Source organism: Alexandromys fortis, unplaced genomic scaffold (assembly GCF_014885135.2).
Source record: "Alexandromys fortis isolate MF-2015 unplaced genomic scaffold, M_Fortis_MF-2015_v1.1 scaffold_228, whole genome shotgun sequence".
NCBI classification, from domain to species: Eukaryota; Metazoa; Chordata; class Mammalia; order Rodentia; family Cricetidae; genus Alexandromys; species Alexandromys fortis.
The window spans coordinates 756,046-778,693 of NW_026068115.1; the positions used below are offsets into that span (position 1 = coordinate 756,046).

The 22,648-nt window shown below is 42.5% G+C and overlaps 1 protein-coding gene across 12 annotated transcripts in view; it reads right to left on the bottom strand.

The window, feature by feature from the left end:
* The window catches only part of Dennd1a (DENN domain containing 1A), a 552,823-nt gene that overhangs the window by 179,484 nt on the left and 350,691 nt on the right, over nucleotides 1-22,648 (bottom strand). For all 12 annotated transcript variants that reach the window (XM_050124870.1, XM_050124871.1, XM_050124877.1 and 9 more), the window contains one exon: nucleotides 16,062-16,107. In XM_050124870.1, the coding sequence (XP_049980827.1) occupies nucleotides 16,062-16,107 (46 nt within the window). The remainder of the gene's footprint in view (nucleotides 1-16,061; nucleotides 16,108-22,648) is intronic.

The window sequence follows — 22,648 nt, forward strand, 5'->3', positions numbered from 1 at the left end:
CCCAGTCTATTTATGGGTGGGGACACCTCTGGGCAGGTAGTCCTATGTTCTGTAAGAAAGCAGACTGAGAAAGCCTTGGGGAACAGTAAGCAGCACCCCTTTGTGGCCTCTCCATCAGCTGCTACCTACAGGCTCCTGCCCAGTTTGTGTTCTGTCCTAAATCCTTTGAGGGTGAACTGTGATGTGCAAGTTTGAGTCAAATAAACCCTTCCTTCCCCAACTTTGCTTTTTGGTCATGGTGTTTAATTGCAGCAATAAAAACCCTAACTGGCATTCACTGTGGTATTTAGAGATGCTATTATGTGGTAGAGTTTCTGCATGATTTCCAGAACTTGGTAGCTCTGAGAGCCTGCTGCATAATATGGTTTCTAGGACCTGGGCTTCCCACAATCAGAACAACAAATTGATCTAGGTTTACTTATGCTGTAGTATCTTACTTACTGATCCTTTGCCCTGTCTCTGGGTTTCCTACTTTAGTTCCTACCCCAATATTTGGCCCACAGCTGACAAGTCTTGAATGAATTAATAAACGAATGAAGGTATGGGATGGAGAGAGAGATGACGAGAACCCAGAGCTGAGGGGCAGAGATCTGCCATCTAGTCTACATTCTACCTAATCACACTGGCCATACCAACATGGGCAAGTCAATCTTCCTGTGTCTGTTTCCTTTCTTCTGGGTTCATAGAACAGACACTATATTAAGCTTGCTATGAGTATTAAATGGACTAACATTTTAAAAGTATTTAAGTAGTGTCTGGCTCACAGGAAGTACAAGGTATTTGTTAAGTAAAAACTGAAGCTCTTTTGGGATGATAAAAATGTGCCAAATCATTATGGTAGTGGCTTCAAAACTCGAAATTCATTGAACCATACACTTTAAGTGGATGGTTTGTTGTGCAGTTAAGAAGCCCATCAGAACGTTATCCAGAACATAGAATAAACTCACAGTAGACCTGGAAAGGCAGGGGTGAATGCATGACTGTGAATGAGTGTTCAGGATGAAGGGGCTCTTCCCAGTGCCTTTGATACCCAGTGCCCTTATGCCAACAGGAGAGTTTTAAAAAATGTTTGTGTCAAAGTGTCCTCTTAGGGTATACCTAAATACCTAATATCCTGGAAAGGGACTGGACAGTTATTGAAAAGGCAGGACTCACAAGTAAGGCCAAAAAAGGAAGATGAAATTATGGCTCCACACAGAATAGGAAGATGTAAATGCCAGGAACTAGCAGTGCTGGCCAAGTGGGAAGACAACTGACTGCAAGTTGAGGTGCAGGGCCCAGCTTCATCCACCTCAGTCTCCTCTGACAGATGCAGGGAAAGAACAGCATTCCTACATCAGGATGGAGGCATCAGGGATCACTGTGATGAATCTTTTGTTATCCTTATACCAGGACCACCTCTGGGGCCAGAGCCATATCTCACTGGTCTGCATGTCCAGTACAGAGTCTGACATAGGCACATATTCCTTAGCTGGAGAAGGAGCAGACCAGCTGTGTCTGGCTCCATTGTATTGGGAGTCCAGTCTTGTAGCAGATGTCAATGCAAACCTACAAGGACCATCCAAGCCTACTCTAAGCAAACTGGAGTCTGCTTTAGGAAGTGCAATGGGAATAACAATGATTATGGCTATGATAACAACTATGTAAAATCACCATAATTAATTACCACAGGATGAATTCACAGTGGACAGGGACAGCAGGCATTAACTCAGGAATGAAGGTCCTAGAATCAGACCACTTCATCCAAGCCTTGCCCTGGGAATGTGACTGCCAGCAAGTTCTCTTAAGTTGCAGTTTTCTCATCTATAGAGTGGGAATGGAGCTGTCTGTCTATGTGTGGAGTGCAGCGTGTTTGTAAGGAGCTCAGCACAGTGTCTGACTGTACTAAGGGCAGTGCAGGAGCTACTTTAGAAAGCTTCTCTCCTTGTGATCTGACAGAGAAGCCAATAAAGGATGAGAGTTCTGAGGAGACACAGTGCAACTTATTTTCTGAGGAAGTGAGAGACTACTAAAACTCTACTGTCATGACCTTATGCTATTAAAACTAAGACTCCCATCAGTCCACTGTTTTCCTGACACTGGCTCGTGCTCTGAGGCCATACTGCCTGAGTCTCAGTTCCAACTTAGCCTCCAAGCTGTGGGCAAATCATTTGGCCCTGTATCTGTGAATTAGCTGCTCATCCAGGACAGTGGTCACCAGCAAGCTGGAGGAGACTGGGTAGAGTTGGCATATAAAAGGCTTCTGGGGTTGTAATGCTATCTCTCCATCTGGGTCGTGGGAATACAGCATGTTCCCATCACAGAACTCAGCAGACTGTGTACTTAGGCCAGGTATACTTTTCCCTTTAAGCCTTATACATTAGCAAAAAGTGGTGACATGGTCCTACCAGTTTGTTTTGGAAATTAAATGAGTACATATGTATTATGATACATAGGACAGTGCCTGGTATATAATTAGCAGTAGGTATTAAACTGTTCTTGCTATAAAATGAAACAATTTTATTAATAAAGATGATTTTATAGATTGTCATCAGAATATATGTAGGCAACCTTGTGTCCCAACCTTCTGGGTCTATCAGCTTAATCTCAAATACCCCTTATAAGACAAAGAGGGAGACTGACATGGCTCAGAAGCATGGGTCAGCTTTTTTTTGGGGGGGGGTATTTTGAGACAGGGCTTCTCTATAGCTTTGGTGCCTGTCCTGGAACTAGCTCTTGTAGACCTCACAAAGATCTACCTGCCTCTGCCTCCCGAGTGCTGGGATTAAAGGTGTGCGCCACCACTGCCAACTCATGGGTCAGCTGTGAACCCAGTTGAACTGAGTTCAATACCCTTACTTACTCTGACACACTGTTTTTTTCTGAAAAATATAATAAACCTCAAGAGAGTTTTCTCTGGAATATCATACCCATTTGACGGATGAGAAAACCAAAGTTAAAGAAATGAAGCAATGTACCCGTGTTGTTAAATCTGGTGTGTGTCAGAGAAAGAACATGCACGTGGGTTACAGTGTTTTTTTGTACTACCCAGCACACATAAAATGTAGCCAAATGCATGCGCATACATATATGAGTCCATAACAAAGAACAGCTTGGAGAGCTGGTGGCCTCCTAACAGGAAAGCAAAGAAATGAGAGGAAAGAGGCAAGTATGATTGGGAAGGGAAGAGGCAAATGGGATCCTAAGCTCTTTATTCTTCTTGAAATCTTGAGTACAAACAAAGAAAAAGTGATACTTTCCTTTCCTTCCTCTGCCCCAGAGGTCACCAAGCTGCCAAGCAGTTGATGAACGTGGTGGCTTTGCTTTGGAGTCAGATGGGCTCCTTCCTGCCCCACAAAATTAAAATCTAAGTCCGCTGCTCAAAGAGCCTTAAGAGCCCACTGGAATTTCCCAGCAAGCTTTAAATAGAAACAGAAACTTGGCAGGGGAAGGAAGTGGGCCAAATACTCCCAGGTCAGGCCAAATTCATCCCACAAGGTAGGAAGCACTGATGCTCATTAGCACCGCTAGAGATCCTCATGCCAGGCCAGCGGAGGGCCTGCTCTTCAGTGGTGTCTTTTCTGAGAACCCACTCACAATGGTTAGCCATTCCCAAGAGCCATTGGGCTAGAAGGACACAAGAACAATAACACCATGATCTTTGAACTCTAGGGGCTGCCAGCCTCCTTGTGATGGGTTCTAGGGAAATCCTGACATGGAAGAGATATTGCCCCAGTGGAACATTTATTTCCATGTACCCGGAGCCTGTCTCCCTAGATAGGTGATCAGAAAGTCCCAAGGTTGGTGTCCTGGCTTTTTGCTTCCTAGTAGGTAGCTCTAGAAACGGTTCACAAAAACTGGTTCCCTACTCTGTGGGCTGGGAATCATAGTCCTTAACTCTAGGAGTGTTGATAAGACTGGGAGAGTCACTGGCAAGTGCAGATTCCCTTTAGAGTCAGTCAGCAGGCAGAGTCAGCTCAATGTTGGTAGGCCTCCCTTTCTGAGTTCTCCCATTTCTTCTGAAGCCACATCTATAAGTCCACCCCAACTCAGCCTCTATTCAGCTAGAGTGGAGGATGAGCACTTCACACCTCTGATTCCACCACTGCTGGAGACTTGGTGCTTCCATGTGTAAAAGAATCAAGGGATTGACATTCTTTATTCTCTTTTTCTCTGCTGGGATTGGGGGTAGAGAGTACTTGGTAGGACAGCCTGACTCCTTCCAGCTTCCATATCCTTGCTTTTCTAGGAATTATTCCTGACTCCAGCTCCCATGACAAGGGGTAGTCTCCAAATCCAGAGACAAGTACAAGGGACAAGAGGCTCAGGGAAGCTTTTCATGGCTTCATGTGTTTGATTACTAGACCCTTAAAATGATGGTTTTAGCTCAACCTTTTCCACATGGCCCTGTCACCTAGAAAGTGCCCAAGAGCTTTATAACGTACTCTAACTCAAAATCTCCGAGCATCCTTGTCTCATTTCTAAAAGAAGAATAACTGAGCTTGGGGCTCTGTCCCACATAGAACCTAGGGCCTTTTATTATTAAAGGATACAGCGGGCACGAACAGGTTACTAAATAGTTAAGTGAACCTCAAAGTAAGACCAGTATAGTATCTTTGCTTTTGTATGTTAAAATATTGCAAGCATCTTAGTAACTTGGCTCAAGTCTTTGTCTTTCATCGTGTGACTTTGGACAAGCTACATAACTTCTCTGTGCCTAAACTTAGTCACATGGAAAACAGGATTATCAATACCAGAACACAGATTAATTAAAAATTAAACAGTGAGTTTGTAATGTATGTGCTGCTTCAACACAGTACCCATCCAATTGGAAACAATGAGGTTTGGATTCAGGAGCTTCATTCAGCAGGAGTGTAAGAGAATATAGACTTCCTAATCCCAAAATGGTTCGGGGCCTCTCTACCATAAAACAAGGCCTTATTCCTCCTACACAAGTGCCCCTGGCCATCACTCATTCATCACTAAGCACAACAAACCCTAACTCCCATCTCACCTGCCTTTTATTTGAAATGTCAATTTTTAAAGAGTGGAGAGGTTGGAGACCCAATTTAACAAGCACACTGAAACATTGTTTATTGCCTCCATAAACATGGCTTAGTGAGAATTACGGACTTAATCAGAGGGAACTGATCTCCTATGAAAAGGAACACTTGAAATTTCAGAACCGGCACCTTCATGGCAAAAAAAATCTCTTAACTTTGCAAACAAACTATAGGTGGTCTTAAATAAACAGGCAGCTAAAGGATGGCCAATGCTGCAACTTGCCCTACGCAGGAGCCGCAGGCCCAAATGTATAAAAACGCTGGAAATCACATTCAGGAGACATGACTCAAAGAATACAACAAAGCTGGTGGGAAGAAGGACTTTGCTAGATGTCAAGGATTGCCCAGAGACGATCCAGCACTATGACAAAGCTGTGTAGTAAGCAGCCGAGCAACTGAGCCTGCCTCGCCTCCTGTGTGTTTGTGGAAGCATGTGTGGCAAAAGAGATTGTGGATTTGCTTTCTGGAGGAGAGGAACTCTGTATCTAAAATGATGCTGCACAGCTTTTGTGGGGACTGTTCTCCCTTTAAAACAACCATTTCCAAAGGATGAGATTGTGGGAGCCCTAACTTCCCAATATGAGGATTCATTAGTGCTGCTCTGATCATTCTAGGGAAGGTTTTCATAAGACATTCACCTTGTACAGGACGTATCAGCCTGGCTGCCAGAGGCAGGAAAGGCAGCAAATATAAAATTTTATGATTTCAATGCCCCAGTAGCAGCCAGGAGGACTTAATGAAATCGCCAAGATTTACAATCTGAAACAGCTATTGCACAGACAGATATGGTTAAGGGAGTTGTGCCCTCTGACCTTTCAACCCTTTGATCCTGTCACAGTAGGTAGCCTGAAGCCCCCTCCTGGGCATCTTCCTTCTCTTCCACACCACTCACTGTTGATCCTTGAAGTGCAGAAGCCCTACCCTGCACAGGTGACCCATGTGCTGATGGCCAGAAGTTGCTGCTAATGGAACTGGCTCTGAAGTGGGGAAAGAGGAGTGGGCAGACAGGGTCCAATTGTGCTGAAATGATGTCCTGTGGTCACTGCTCAGCAATGGGTAATTCTGTCATTTCCAGAAACCATCCTTAAAAGTGGAATTCTGCCCTTTTCCAGTTCATATTTTCAAGTTGGGGAAGAAGGGGCCAAAAAAAAAAACCAACATTTAAAAAAAAAATAAAAAAAAAAAAAAAAAAAAAAAAAAAAAAAGAAAGAAAAAAAAAAAAAATCAACTCTTAAATCCTAAATGTATCTCGTAGAACTTCCCCCAAAACCATGTGCAGCAAATTTATACCAACGAAAATCAAAACAATTTTTGGAAACCTAAAATTGACTGTTTTCAGTTCCATGAAATTTCATTTAAAAAGCCCCATATGCCAAAATGTCCAAATTCTCTTATTTTTAAAAAATTGGGATGACTTCCAAAAATCATAGCATTCCCCCCCTTCCCTTTCTCTTTCTCTCTCTCCCCCCTCCTCCCTTAAAAAGCTAGGGATGGGTAATTCATATATGTACTTATCAAGCTTTATAATTTAACCTAAATGGTCAGCACAATGAAGAGGACTCCTCCCAGTATGGTGGCTGAACAATGGGGTTAGGCATGGCTGAAGAAGTGTCCATGAGCCCCAGCCTGGACTTCTTAGTTTCTTTCAGGTACTGGTTTATAAAGCAAAGCATTTTAGCAGGACATACCCTGTGGGGTGTTGGTGACTTCTAAAAAGACCAATGACACCACTGACCACATTTAAGGCCTTAAGCCAACGCCTGGTTTCTACACAAACACTGGGTGATGACCCCAAGCTTTTCTTGCCAAGGCTTATGGTTAGTTACCATATAGCCAAAGGGAGTACCCTTCCATAGCCTAAATCTTCCTGTTCAACTTCAATCTTGAGCTCAACTGAGAACCAAACAATAAGGAAAAAGAGGTTTACTGACTCCAGTTTTTATTTTTCTTTCTTTTTTTTCCTTTTCCTTCTTTTAGTGCAGTTAATGGAGAAAGCTATTAGCAAGAAGTAAGATGCAGTTACTCATCACAGCTGGGTCACTTTCTACAAACTATTAAAAATACTCAATAATAATATCTGCCACTGAGTGAGAGCTTGCTCATGTGCATGACACTTAATGGTCACCCTTTGGGCAGGTGCCTGCATTTAGCTGATAGGGATCTGAAGGTACACAATGCCACTATAGTGACTCGCCTCACATACAGAGAAAAAAGTTGGAGCTGGGATTCAACTACTGCACCAAAGGCCACAGTCCATCATGTTATTCTCAGCAAAAGCAAAACACAAATCAAATAACACACAGTAATTTGTGTAGAAAATGCCAGATTTCAGCTTTCTTACACACTGCCCTGGCCCATTTAAATGCCTTCCGAATCAATTATTTTAGGTCATTAAGAGGAAGTTTAATTTGGTTGACAAACACCCCTACTGTGGTGACCTCACATATCAACAGTAAATGCCTGATGGTCACAAATTCGTACCATGAGCTACTGAGCATGGTGTTAAACAAAGCCACATGTGCCCAGATCCCAGGTGGGATTTGCATGGGCCAAGGGAACCTCTCTTCAATCATCACTGCCACTGAAACATTCCCATCAGGCTACACCCCAGTCACTCCCAAAGAGTTTATGAAAAGAAGTCCCCAGGTCCATGGGGGCTCACCTCAGTTAAAAGTGACTCTAACTGAATGACAATTTAGGAAAGTTAATCATTGTAAAAAAAAAAAAAAAAAGAGGATGAAAAGGGGATAAAGATTGTCTTGTGTAGATGAGTCCTTAATTCTTTAAAGAATTTCTATTTCACAGCCCACAGCCAAGAAATACTAGTAGTTACTTCCATTTGTTTAGTTTTGTAACTATCATGTGATGGACATGGGAATCAATGTGGGTATAAGTATATACACATTTCCTTACTTATTCCTTATTAAAAATTTCTGTGAAGTGAGAAGCCTACTCATATAAGGGATAAATGTGAGCCTTAAGGAGTCACCTTAACACAGTCAAGATCTCTTTTAAGGTTGAAGCATTATGCACATTAGTAGATCCAAACCTCACTTATTATTTGTTTTCAAGAGGCATCTTAAGAGGCCAGGATTAAGAGCATTTTGCACACAGGGGACAGACCGTGAAATGACTCATATCTTTCCCCTGTTAATCTGATTCCTATTTTAAACAAGAACATGGTTAAAAGGAATCTTTTCCTAGGGGAAAAGAAAGCTGAACTCAGGGCCTGCAGGGCTCTTTCCACTCTGTTACCGGGTTTCTGCAGCCCACTTCTTATCTTCATCTGACAAGAATTTGACTCATTTAAGCAACTCTTGGTATGGGCTTATTAATTGAGAGTTTCCTCCGAAGTTAGTTTTAACATTGCTGAAAAGGTCTTATCTATAACAGCAGGCTAAAAGATGAAAATAAAATTGGAAAACAAAGCTACTCAGTTTCTCTAGTGTGGCTTATGCTCAACCACACGAATTAGACTGAGAACGGCTGGATTGCAGGAGATGCTCACCTTTGTCAGAAGTACTTGTTCCTTTGATTATATAAAGAACTACTAAGGCTTTAAGTTATTTTGTATGAACTGATCTCAACATACGCTAAGTGGTGGAGTAAAGGCAGAATGCCACTGTAAGAAAGAGAGAGCTTCCAGAGGGAATCCCACCCACTGAAACAGACCTCTTTTGAGGCCTTGGGTGAATAAAACCTGCATGCTTGTGTTCTGAATTCCTTATCTGATGATGTGGCTGATGGCATGTTGAGGTGAGTTGGTCAATGCTAAACCACAGTGTAATTACTTCTTTCTTTACAAAACAAACCAATCTCTAGGATGTTAATCACCTAAGCTTTGTCTCTTACATTTACACAATCCAACTATGAACACCCCATCCAATGCTTATAACAAGCTCTTCATGTCACAAGTCTTCGAGATGTCATTGCATTTCTATAGATGAGACAAGGAGCCTTGGAGAGGCACGGAAGTGGGTCCCATCACTCTGGAAATAGAGCTTGTCTAAGGAGGTTGCTACACTGTCACGATGAGTCCTGTGATCTCCTTTCCCAGGATACACCGAGTGAAGTACTGAGATGGAAAAGGTCAGACTAAGTGTGGGGCATGGCTTAGAGGTGCAGCTGTGGGTGGGCAGACCCATTTTTGTAGAGAATCATCTTACCTACAGCATTGGCTCTTCCTTCTGCAATGTGGCTACCTGTCCTTTGAAGAAAGGCTAAGCCATGTGCCCAAGGCAAAGGAGATACAGTCCCCAGTGTGTGGTAACTCAAGGACTTGGAAAGTTCTAGCCTCCACCTAATTCTCTCCTGCTCCAGTTCTTCTCATGAACCTGCAACTGCATTGATCAAATGAGATTTTTCATGCAAAGATTGCTTACTTATTGCCCTAGCAATCAACTCCCAATGGAATTTCTTTATGATTGTGAGGCTGCCACAAACACCATTTATATGTAATAGGATTATGGCTTGGAGTTTTACCTCCATGTACATTCAGTATCCTGTGAAGCAGCAGAATGCTTCAATGTTAATAAGAGACACCCAGGTTTACTCGGTACTGAATGGTTTAAAAATAAGTTAAATAAATAAATAAATAAATGTGAACAAAGGATTAAAAACTTGCTACCCCAGAAGAAACATGGAAAGGAAAAACTAGCAAAAATACTGACAATTTAAATGGCAGACATTCAGGCATTTTGTAATGTGAAATAACCCAAAATATCTATTATTTCCCCTGTCTATAAGAGAATCCTAGCCAGGTAGTGGTGACACACGCCTTTTTAATCCCAGCACTGGCAGAGGCAGGTGGATCTCAGTGAGTGCAAGGCCAGTCTGATCTACAAAGTGAGTTCCAGGACAGCCAGGACTGTTACACAGAGAAAACCTGTCTCGAAAAACAAGCAAAAGAGAATCCTATTATTTTGTGTCAAAGCCCAAGAATGAACCAAGACCTCCACTGCAGACAAAGACAACATGGCCTCCCCATTCCAGAGACTAAGATGAGCTCAGAGCTGACAGTTCTGTTCTCAGAATGCTACCTTGGTGCATTTGCAGGAAGAACTAGGCTCCTAGGGCCCCACTGTCAATCCATCTTAGAGAAACAACAATGGAAACAGAGAAGATTCCAGGAGCCTGACTATTTGCCCTGAGTACCCATCTTATGCCTCTTGTGGTAGCTAGTAAGGGAAGCTGGCCAGGAAGATACATCTTGGTCCTGGATTTCATGTTCTCTATTCCCATAATCTAGGACTATCACCGAGGACATCATCTAAATTTATAACTTTAAACCAGGTGAAGAATGGATATCTGATGTATAAAAGCATTTGAAGACAGAGAAGAACTGAGACATGGTAGTTCATGCCTATGATTCCAGCAGGGAATCATAGAGGCTGTGGCAGGGAAGACTGCTTCAAAATAGTAAAATAAAATAAAAAACAAAATGCCAACAATAACAGCCAGAGAGGAGAGGACAACATTGTGTGAGAGTGGTGTACAAATCCCCCAAGCAAGGCATCACTGCAAAAATCTCAGCTGTGGCCTAGTAGCAAAGGAAACCACTCAAAAGCATGGGTTGGGGACGCTAACACATCTGAATTTTATATACAGGGTTTTGGTATGTAATTTCCTTAAGAATTACCTTGATCTTTATAAATATCAATTTACTTTATTAACAGTGTGAAGCAGTTTCCAAGCATTTTATATGGAAGGACTGTTTCTAATGGCCTACAAGGAGAAAGCCTGACCATGTCCCTTTCCTATTTACACTCTTCAATGGCTCTCTGTTGCCCTATAAAGTTCAGGCTCTTTAATGCAGCTTAAAAGGCCCTGGCTGGCTGGCCTCCCCCTTCAGGCTCCTGGCAGACATGGAACTCCTCGTGGTGCCTGGGAAGTCGTGTTCTCTATTTCTAGGCCCTGCTGATGCTGTTCCCTGGGCTCCTGGCTTTCTTAGTCCTGATCTATTGGTTGGGCTTCAGCTTATGTGTCTCTTTATCTGAGAAATGTGGCCTTCAGCCCTCTAGGACAGTCGATGTCAACCCAAATTCACCTTTTTACTTCTACCTGTCTGCATCTGCTCCAGGCAAACCTCCAAGAAGGTAGAGACCAGGCATGACCACTATGAGATAAGGAACCTAGAGCATAAAAGCCTCTCAACACCTGACTGTGGAAAGGGCTGTGTACCATGTCCCTGCCCCAGGCAAGACAATGAGACATGCTAAACACCTATAGGACTTAACATGCTCTGTTAGATGAAGACATTAAGACCCAGAGAGACCAAGTATCACAACTGCCACATTCTCTGGAAGTTCAAGAAATCCAGCACTTACACAGAGCCATAAATATACTGCCAGAACTCCTCAAGGAAAAACCAAAACCAAAGCCAAATGTGAGGGTGTGATCAGGCAGGGGTCTGAAAGACACTGATTGAATATTCCCAACTCTGGGACAGCGCAAACCGGGGGACACCAGGTAGGTACAAGCCTATTTTGCTAAGACTGTTTCTCTGGGAAAACCTAAGAGTTCCCATATCATTATTTCAAAGCCAGCAGCTTAGCAATATAAGTGACTTTAAGGCACTGAATAAAGAGAATCAGTCATGACTACTGATTATATGGAGTGCTTTATGTACTGGGCACTGTACTGTCTCACCAGACCCTCCCAAGGATTAAATACAGGGGACTCAGCACTTACCCTCAGTTTGTGGTGAGAAAACAAGAGGCTCATCAGTTGGTATCCTCACCCAAGATCACCTGAGTAAAAAGTAGGAAGCCAGACCCCAGTACCCACATTGTAAACATCCCACCTTTGCATATATACAGCAGGGTCTCAATTACAGGTTATTCTGAGCCTCTCTTCAGAAACATGTCATCCTTATCACCTTTCGCTCCACCTTCCTGACCATGCTACCATCAAGAGTGTGACACAGAACAACTTCTAGATGCACCTCCTCCCCATGTCACTCTAAGGTTTGCACAGACCACTGTTTTGAAGCATGTGAGGAAACTCTTCATTTACAAGTAGGAGAAGTACCATCTATAAGACATGACCTGGCACCTGCTACTAGTTATGGCACAGAAGGGGGACTGAATAAATGTGTCTTGAACTAAATTGAGATCAGTTGAATGAAAGGAAATAGTCAGCATGTAATCTGGCCATGTTTTGTGATTTCCTAGCTGCCAACTAACATGATCATTCTCTCCAAGAAGCAGTTATGCCTATGCCAATACCCTCGGCTATTCTGTTCACTTGCCACTAGCCTCCAATTGCTTAAATGAGAGAAAGAACATCAAGAGGCAGAAGGAAGGAGAGGACAGAAGAACAGCTACAAACTTGTCACTTTGGAAGAAAAGTGGACTCTTTATAGTGACAAGGTTACCATTTAGCAAACAGCAATAGCATCTTGCTCTATCTTGAAGACTAGAAGTAGGTCTTCCCTCAAAATAACCTTCCTTCCAATGAGACTACTAGGTTATAATTTATGTTTCTTTTTGTGCACAAATCTGAGTGTCATAAAAATGGTTAAAAAGTCTTCCTATGGTAGCTTTTTCTAAACTTTTATGAACATCTGCCACATTCACTTGAAGTTTAAAAAATCCTGGCACATATGCAAAGGCATAATAAGGTGCCTATAGCTTTCAAGAAAAAAAAATAACAAGCCAGTCAAAAATAAGCCTTTTGCTGAATTGCCAGTAAGAAAACTAGTGTAGTGAGGAGCTGGGCCTCCCCAGCCCCTTCCCTTAAAGAGCTTCTCAGCTGCTGGTACACACTCCTCACTAGGTATTGAACTACAGGAAAATCTCAGGACACGGCTGCAGCGCTGAAGGCCATATCAGAGCCACATGAACCCAGGGAGCAAGCACAAGCAGGCCCTAAGCCTGAACTGAAGTTCAGGAGACCTAGAGAAAAAAATACCAGGATTTGGTGGTGGGGGTAGGGGACAACACCCACAAGAAACATTTTTGTTGTTGTTATTCAGAAAACTACCTGGAGGCTGAAACAATTTACATTTTTGTTTTTCTTTTTGTATTGACCACACCAAGAGTTCAGAACAGCAGGTTCACTACTTCTGAACCTTCTTACCCAAAACCCTTGAAGGGCTGGACAAACAGACTTGCACCTGCTCTCTGAAGTGCTTCAAATTTCAGCAAATGCTGCATTGCATGCTTTACTAGAGAAAAGGATTGTTCTGTATTACTTAAAGTCAAATAAGGTTAAAAAAGTTTTTAAACCTCTTTTGAGTGTGTGCACGCATCTGCTCAATCATTTTCTACTTTATCCCTCTGAGATGGAATCTCTTAGACAACAAAGATAGGCTGGAGACCAGCAAGACCCCATGACCTCCAAGTCTCTTTGCCCAATAGTGCTGGAGTTATAGGTAGCAGTGGCCTGCCACTGCTTCTGAACCTTCTCACCCAAAACACTTGAAAGGCGGGATAGATAGCAATTTATAAGAGATGATGGCACCGAGTGACTTCCAAACAGTGATGCCTGTTGGAGGGCTTTAAAATGTGCTCAGTTACAGCTCTTCAAGCACTGAGTTTGTCCTTTTTTGGAATCTGTGGCTCAGATAATATTATCCGCTTGGTATTGTGCTAAAGAAGCTATGGACACCAAAGATGATGCTGTCTTTGCTTGGATAGGATTCATACCCCAGATGATGTACTGTAGGACATGCAAACTGCTATTGTTTAGAGTAAGAGATTCCACAAATGAAAGATAAACAAGATAGAACACTTCCTGGAAGAGCCAGAGAAGGGCTGGGGTACCTATGGGGATGTATAGGATCTATTTAGTTTAAGCACTGGCTTATATATGTTCTTAAAGTGATGGGGGCAGAAGGCTTGAAAGCAGTGGAGAAGCCATGGTGAGTTCAGGGGCAGTGTAGAATGAGAATGGAAGGTGTTTTGTAGTGACAGCACCTGGCAACCCACATCAGGATGAGACTATGGATTGAACCCTGTTCTCATTTTTGTACCTATAAGACGAGCACAATGCTTGGAACATACAAGGCCCACATTTTGCTATCAAATCAGTGAATTGGGCTTTGTAAAAATCTAAGAAAGCCAAGGAAAAGAGCCAAGGAAGACAGTGGGAACGGAACGAGATTTGAGACGCTTTATATAGAGACTTGTGAGTATTTATCGAGAATGCTTGGTGTGCCCCAACTTTGGTGCATCTGCAGGCAGTACTTCTCAAGGACCGGGAACATCAGAAAGGAATTGGGTGTTCAGAATGTGTGTCTGCATGTACATGCCCACACTGGCATGCAAATAATAAACTGTTGGGGAAAGAAATTCAGTGGGTACTTGAATTTGGACCTGAAATCCAGAGAGAGAGGCAGAGCAGAGCAGTGTTATACTCACAGAGCAGCATCACTGATTTGGACTCAGTGCTAAAGAAAGAGCATCAAGCAAGATGGCTGGGGGGCATGAGAAGAAGGAAAGGAAGCCAAGACCAGATATTTTGTTGAAGGTACTAGGACACAAGAAGGGTCTGGAAAAGCCTGGGCTGGAGCAGACTGGAAGGCAGGAGGGAACTGAGGATGCTGATAGACTCAATAATCTTTAGTCCTTTAAACTCTAAAGCAGTTGGCATGCAAGGTCCATTAGAAAGATTTACTTTAAATTTTTTTTTGTATGGGAGCTCTGAATAGATCCCCATACTTAACAAAGGTAAAACACGCAAGCAATTTCTTCAGTCTGATCTAAATACATCATCCCAGATAGTCCATAAACTGTATGTGCTTAGGGCTGGGTGATGACAGGGAGGGACTGTTAACAGAATGTAAGAGCCACATGGTCGTCCTGTCAAATTAGAAATTTGAGCAGATTTCTGTGGTCTATTTTGATCAAGATTCTCAATGTCAAACAAACAGGTTTTTCGATAACCAACTCATTTCATTTTCGTAAGCACAATAGCAGAGCGTGCAACAGTTAGTGGCGAAGCAGGTGGTCCTCGTCGATGTGAAATGCAAGGAGCAGAAGAGAAGTAGCACTCCCTTTAAGATATACTAAGCACCATGGCAGGCAGGGCTGGAGACGTCCTCTCAGAGCCCACACTGTGCCACAAGGGCAAGCTGACCAGCTCCACCCAGCTCTGGGCAGTGCAAATGTCTGTTCTTTCCCAAGGAAGAAAAGGGAGGTCAAGTCTACAAACTAAGGGTCATGACAAAAGCATAGAAAGTCCACCAAAAGTGCTGCTGTCTGATTGGTACAGCCACATTGAAAGCAATCTGGCAGCAGACCCACAGCTTTGACAAAGCATTTCTGCTTTAGGGATTCTGCACTAGGGAAATAATACAGATAAAAAAATGCAGATAAAGTCTTATGCATAAAGATGTTTGCTGAAGCGCTATTTAAAAGAGTGAAAAAAAAAAATCCAGCAACTGAAGTGCTCAATGGTATGAGAGTGGTTAAGTTGTAGGAATGACGGAACCAATGGAAAACTGCTGTTACTGAGGTCAGATAAAAAGACAGGAATTCTCACACCACAGCTCTGATAGGTAAAGTTATAACATCATATGCAATACACATCTACAAGATAAAGACTAAATGGAAGAACAGTAAAATGTTAAAAGTAGTTCATTCTAGAATAATGGCAATGTGGGTAATTTTAATTTTCATAACTTCTATAAACCATTTGTATCACATCTCCTACCATGAAAATGTTACACTGTTACAGTGATTCGGAATAAATGTCCTCAGGAAAAACAAAGCCTTTCCGTTCCATTATCCAAACCCAAATGGGGCCATTCTTCCTACCTTCTTAGCATCCTTCATTCACCCAGGGAAAATCCACCATCTCCACCCACAGCAAAAAAAAGCCCAGAATGCAGAGTCCTTTGGAATGGTCTAAGCTGATGGATGGAGTCTGTGAATTGAGAAGGACTAGGGATGCACATGAGCAGCTGCTTCAGCCACTCCTAGGAACAGAGCTGCACACCCTGAGATCCCATTTTTCTGCTACACAAGGCTAAACCGAAGTCCATATTAGGAAGCAGGGAGGACAGGGCCCACTTACCTCCATTAGACTGAAATGGACTCCTATGAGGTAGGGCATGGGAGCACTGCAAAGAGAAACAGACATACAGCTGCTTTAATGTCTGTTGCTTCAGACGGAAAATTACAGATGGCTCACTATTTAGAGAAAAGCTGTTTTAATAAACGTATGCACAGTTACATTTCCTTTCACAACAAAAATCTTAATGTGACATTTTGTTTCCAAGCCTAGAAACGTCAAAGAATATAAAAATGTAGGCAACCCTTGAAACGGCACGCCTAGTAGGAAGAGCATCAACCTTGGTGTCAGCTACCAACTCCAAACAGTAGCTAAGCGGCTTCTTGGCCTCAGTCACCTTATCTTTATAAAAGGATTCTTGGCTCAATCCTAACTACTGTTAAGATATGAAGATAAACACATACAGTACAGAAGTGCTGATACTAATTAAACCCAACTATCATAATGGAAAAAAAATGAAGGTTGAGTAGAGAGCACAATAGCTTTTGAAGAATCACCCTTTACTGGCTATGTTCCATAATGAAGACATACATCCTGATGTTTGGAGAGTGTTCAGCAAGCTTCTGCATGCTATGGCACACACATGGATAGGCTACTAGACAATAGAGACCTCCACTATCTGCTTCCTTTGCAGAGCAAGTAAGTCCAGAGGTTCTAAAATCTGGGCATTCTGTAGTAGCTAGTCCTTCATTTTCAGGAGAGTGTGTGTATACATACATTCATTTATGATGTTTCCCTCTGGTAATAAATGTGATAGTGGTTATATGCAGTCACTTTTCCAATCCACATAATAACCCCCATTCTACAAAGAAGAAAATTGATGAAAAGAGGCTAGACCACTTATCTAATGACACACAGCCAAGGAAGCAGTAAGCCCAAGCTGACCAGCTTGGTCCCAGATTGCTAAACACACCTTGTCTTGAGGAAGGGCAGAAAGCAGGGAGGACAGAAACTTTCCTGGCTGTCTTCCCATGTATATCATATACCCTATAACACCAACAAGGACTAGATTTCAATGAAATTAGAGACAAGACACTTGGCTTGGACTGGGCTGTGGGAGTAACAGTGGAGGGACAAGGATCTACATAGTAGGTGTAGACCTGGGGAAACAATGAGGCAGGGGATGACTGCAAACCAGGAGCCCATGCTGCAGCTGGAAATAGGTGGGGAGGCAACTAACGCTCTTAGATACTAGATGCAAGCTTAAAAATCGCTCAAACATTCAAAGAATAAGAAAGGTTGCAATTCCCTCTTTACAGTTCAACAAATAAAATTCTTCAAGCAAAATCATCCTTTGGAATACAAAATGTCCTCCTTACTACAGATCTCAGCAGTCATGTATCTCAGAAGCCTGGAAGATAGACTTGAACATTAATTGCACATCCTGAGAATTCTTCTAGAAGGTTTTGTATTTGATAATAGCCAAAGAAAGAACTGTACAAACAAACTAAACTGGAGAGAAACAGAGTTGTCTTTTCTTGTAGCATCTTCTTCTGTTCATTTTCCCCTCTTCAAGATACCTGCAGGACATATGAAGCTTCTCTTTGCTTTGAGAGGCAAAGAAATTCGCTGCGATATTTTTGCCCCAAAACTGTAAGCCATTAGCTTAGCTGCCAGCCCCACAGATACTTCAGCTTCCCAGTGTGCCTGGCTTTGCTGCCTGAGTTTTCTCCAGTGTACACCAAAATGAATGTGTTTCTAATTAAGTAGCTTCAGAAACACGACAACTTCAATGTCAAAAATACAAAGTCTGAACCTCGGCAGGAAGTCTTAAGACTGCAAATGTCTCATCTAGTGGAACCTTGCCTAATGTAATGAAAGGAAGCAGGAAGAGTGCAAAATTCCAGAAAGAAAAAAAATGGCCACTCATTAATGTGCCCAGAGCTTGACACAGGGAGAGAAGCACAAGCCTACAATATTTAACTAAATCTTATTGACATCCCAGGGCTTACACTCAAAGTATATAACTGACCAGTGACTCAATGTTTCAAAGAGAATTTCAGAACCAAAATTCCAACAAGTGAATTAGAAGACAGAAGAGTCAAACAACTGTGATAAAAAGGTAAAAAATAATCCCAACAGCCAAAGCCTCTGGTGTAATTTAACCACAGACTGTTCTCTAAAGAGAAAACGTTCTCTAGAAATGGAAATGTGTAGGTTTTAATGCCATGCTACTTCAGTGTACACGAGAGCCTGACAAGAGATGGGGGAAGCCTTATGAAAGTGATTTAGAGATGCCTGAAGGAACAGAGTAGGTTTCCCTCTTTGACACTGCTAGGTAGGCTTTGAGTAATTATGGTGTATTCTAGAAAAGCAGCTTCATAGCCAATAACTGTTAGGCCTGCATAGTCTGTATTTAGACAACATTTAAAGCACACGCACTCTAAATCTGCACAGTTCTGTGCTTTGCAGGAAAGCGAATCTGGACAAATAGCTTCATCTATTTTTTGCTTATTATCATTTGCTTCCAACACCTCAAATGCTTCCCAGAATCTACATTTTTTTGCATTACAAATATGTTATTACAAATTCTAAGTGGGGGTGGGGGAAGGAAGAAAAAGGAAGCCACCTCCTTAACATCTCAACGTGGCAAGTACATAAGTGGGTGATTCTAAGTATGTTCTGCAGGTAAATTCCATTCTCTATATAACTCTTTTTTAAAAGATTTATTTATTTATTATGTATACAATATTCCTTCCATGTGTGTCTTCAGGCCAGAAGAGGGCACCAGATCTCATTATAGATGGCTGTGAGCCACCATGTGGTTGCTGGGAATTGAACTCAGAACCTCTGGAAGAGCAGCCAGTGCTCTTAACCGCTGAGCCATCTCTCCAGCCCTCTCTATATAACTTATATTGCAACTACTTATACATTTTCTTGGACATCTTTTTCTTTGTCTGTTTACTATGAGTGGCAACTTTGGGAGGGAACACAACTATTCTTATTTTTGGCTCACCCTAATATTAACCTAAACTAATGGTTTCATATCTTTGAAATTACTTTTATGCATTTTATTGTTTTCTCATTTCTCACACTAACATTTTCCATATCATTCTATAACTGCTGTAATATTATTTTAAAGGCTGCATAATATTTCACTTAGCAGGGTGGGCCATAATTTATTGAATCCAATTCCTAGAATTAGACAATAAGTTGCTCCTAATTTTTCATTAATTTAAGAAACATTGTAATGAAAACAATCAAACAACTTCATATGTAGTACTTGAATTCCCAGACAGAGATTACTAATTGAAGGGCTGGACTGATTTTCATTTACCTTTTGCTATACCCTAGCCAGGTGTTTCCCAAAGGGCATCGCCTGTACCATGGAGATCTTTCAGGATTACTGCAAACACTGGAGACATTCCATAAGTAGTACAGCTCAGAGCAGCACTGGTGGACACTCAGTAAGTGACTGTCAAATCCAAAGCGTTCTCTCCAGACCCATGGTGGCTGGTACCCCTTCACTGCCTCTCCTCTCTCTCAGACAATGGTCTTCCTTCCTTCCTTCCTTCCTTCCTTCCTTCCTTCCTTCCTTCCTTCCTTCCTTCCTTCCTTCCTTCCTTCCTCCTTCCTTCCCTCCATTATTTGTGATGGTCTCACTATAGCTCAGGCTGGCTGAAAACTCATGGGAATCCTTCTGCTTCCACCTCTTGAGTACTGAGATCACAGCTGTATGTAAGCTGTTATGCCCAGCTCAGACAATGTTTTCTTGTTCATCTGAGGTCCTGATGGGCAGCTTGGCAGGCCATCAGGGAATGGCTATTTCATGAGCATCAGAAGTGCTGAGTCCTATCTCCTCTACACAGCTGCACTGTGGACACATACTCTTGGCACCCGTGCACTCCATTGTTCAGCAGAATTTCATGTCACTTTCTCCCAGAGGCCCTTGCTTTTTTTTTTTTTTAAGTATAATGGACAACTTGGTGATTTGTTACTTTCTGACCACTTAGGATGACACATTTAAACACTCCTTTCTCACTCCTAGGCATACAATAAAAGGAAAAATAAATGCAAAATAAATTTGGTGACCTATTCCTAAAGATGTCACATTGGAAGGCCTACTTATCTGAATAATTTTCTTTATCCAGGACATCAGTATCCATGTGTCCACCACTGTCCTTGTTTGTGTGCTACCTTTTAGAACACACGGATACAAATGCTCTTGCCTCATTAAGGGCAACCACACCGGGTTTCTATGCAACCTTCACAGGTCTTTAGATTCCAAGGCAGATCTCAGAACCATTTTGTAGATGGTTTAAATGCTAATCAACACAACACATACAAAATCAACAACAACCATAATTAAGTTAAAGCAATCATAATATTAGCAGTTATGATCAAGTTCATGCATAGGTGGGCATAAAAACTGTGTCACAACTGCTATGAGACTGACAATAATTGTGGGATGCCATTGTTCATCTCTGAATGGCAGAATAGGGTACGTCTACACTGGCCCTTTGTTCTCTGGAAATTACTGTACTACCTGACTTTCTCAGTTATATTCTGGGAGAGCGCAGCGTACTCTACTCTTTCTTCTTTCTTTCATTGCTGGTGTCAAGGCAATGACAATGTAATGACCTTTACCTGACAAGTATCTTTATTTTGAATCCTAAGGGAGAAAGGAATTGATATTATTGAGTGACTATACCCAGCCACTTTCATGCAATGCATACACAATTCTCAAGGCAACCCTGCAAGACAGTGCTATTTATCCTCATTCTTGGTGAGAAAACACACTCTGAAAGGTGGAGCAACTTGTCAAGGTCATACAGCTGGGAAGGATGTGCTTGTGGTGTCTTGCTGAGGGCTTCTCCATTCTGAGGCCCAAGAGGCTCTCCAACTGCCCTGGTATGGAATCCGACCTGGGACAGACAGCACAGCTCATCTAGGCACATCCTTCCTCCCAGAACAGACAAGCACAAAGACTGCAGACCTATTCATGGTCCTGTTATCCCATTCATTATTACTGTGCTTTCACAATTTATTTAATTCTTTCCCTCCAGAAAACCAGAGCCCTCTTAATTATGTTCCCCTGAGGTGAGCTGCTACTAATTGGAAATGTGGCAGATGAAATAAAGGAACACTGGTTGGTCAAACACATAACACACAGCTTCCCAGACAATGGGGGAGGAGTGGCTGGGGAGGAAAACCCACCACAGGTGAGTACATCTGCCTACCTATCAGGAAGGAATGCAGCCTGGGACAGCACTGGGATTTGAAAAGCCCGCTGTCCCCTCCAAACCTCACAAACTACTCAGCCAGCCACATTGTTTTCAGGTGACATACCCACCTTTGCTCTCAGGGGTACAATGCCTTCATACCCAATGCTCTTCTCAGGCAAAGGGTAGAACATGAGGCTGCCCTCAATTTGTTATTTTTAAAAGGCAAAGAAAGACCTCAAAGAGTCCTCACTCACTCAAGCTTCCCTTTTCTTTCTTGTTTTCAATGAAACAAATGTATAAATACAACTTGCATTACAGTTTTGAATACTGCTCTAAATCAAAAGGCCTGGCTTTATTAGAAAGGCCAAAGGACAAAAGAATGGAGAGTGGAGTAGAAGACAGACTATAGTTCATCTTATTGAAGAACATTAATCACTACAGCTGTGGTCTTCTGAAAGTAACATAGCCTACCATGGGAGCCAGGTAGCACAGAAAACTGACAAGGGCAGCCACCATTACCTGACTGTGTGCCATGAGTCAGTGTAGGCTGAGGCCCGGCAGAACCTCCTACAGTACTCATGACAATGAGGGATCATGAAAGCCGGGGAAAGTTGAGGTCAGGTAGGTGAACAGAAGCAGACCTGAGGTTGCAAACCACACCAACAAGACTGAGGAGACACAGACTCACCATGTCTCAGGAGACAAACGTTAGCATTACTAAGGAGAGAAACAGGCAAAAAGAAGAATGACCTCCTCCAGTCTGCTCTCAGACACTAGCCTGAGGTGTTGTCTACTCACCTTTCTCCAATGCCCTTTTATCACAAGAACCATCTAGTCCTAAATGGTCTCTGAGCTCTCAGGCATGTGCTGTCCCTCTGTTGCCTAAATACCTACAGAGCCCAAGCTGCCACTTCTCAGATCACCCTAGTGTTCTCACACCTTTCCTGTGACAAGCTTGGGCCTGGCTCCCCTTTGGGAAATATCATATACAAGTTTGAATATTCCTCTAGATGTTAGCAACAAGAAAACAGAACTGTTTCTTCACATGTACAGTGGAGAGTAGGGAGGACAAAGACAGCTGCAAAGCCCTATACCGAGCACACACCAGACACCAAGGGCTGCGTGGGAATCCTCAGATCATCCAGTTGATGCTATTGTCTTATAGATTTAGAAGGCATTCTCAGACATTCACCCACAGTCACTTATTAACAGTGATACCACCCTAACCCTTATTGCCTATGGTCTGTTACACTACTTCAGAAGAGTTTGCCAGTTGGACTAGTTTGACCAACAAGCTTGACCCAGGGATTCCACAATTTTTGCCTTCTTGGGGCTGGAATTAAAGATGGTCCTCCATGCTTGTTGGGTATTTATGTGGATTCTGGGGCTCTGAACTCCAGACCTACTCTTCATGCTTGCAGGGCA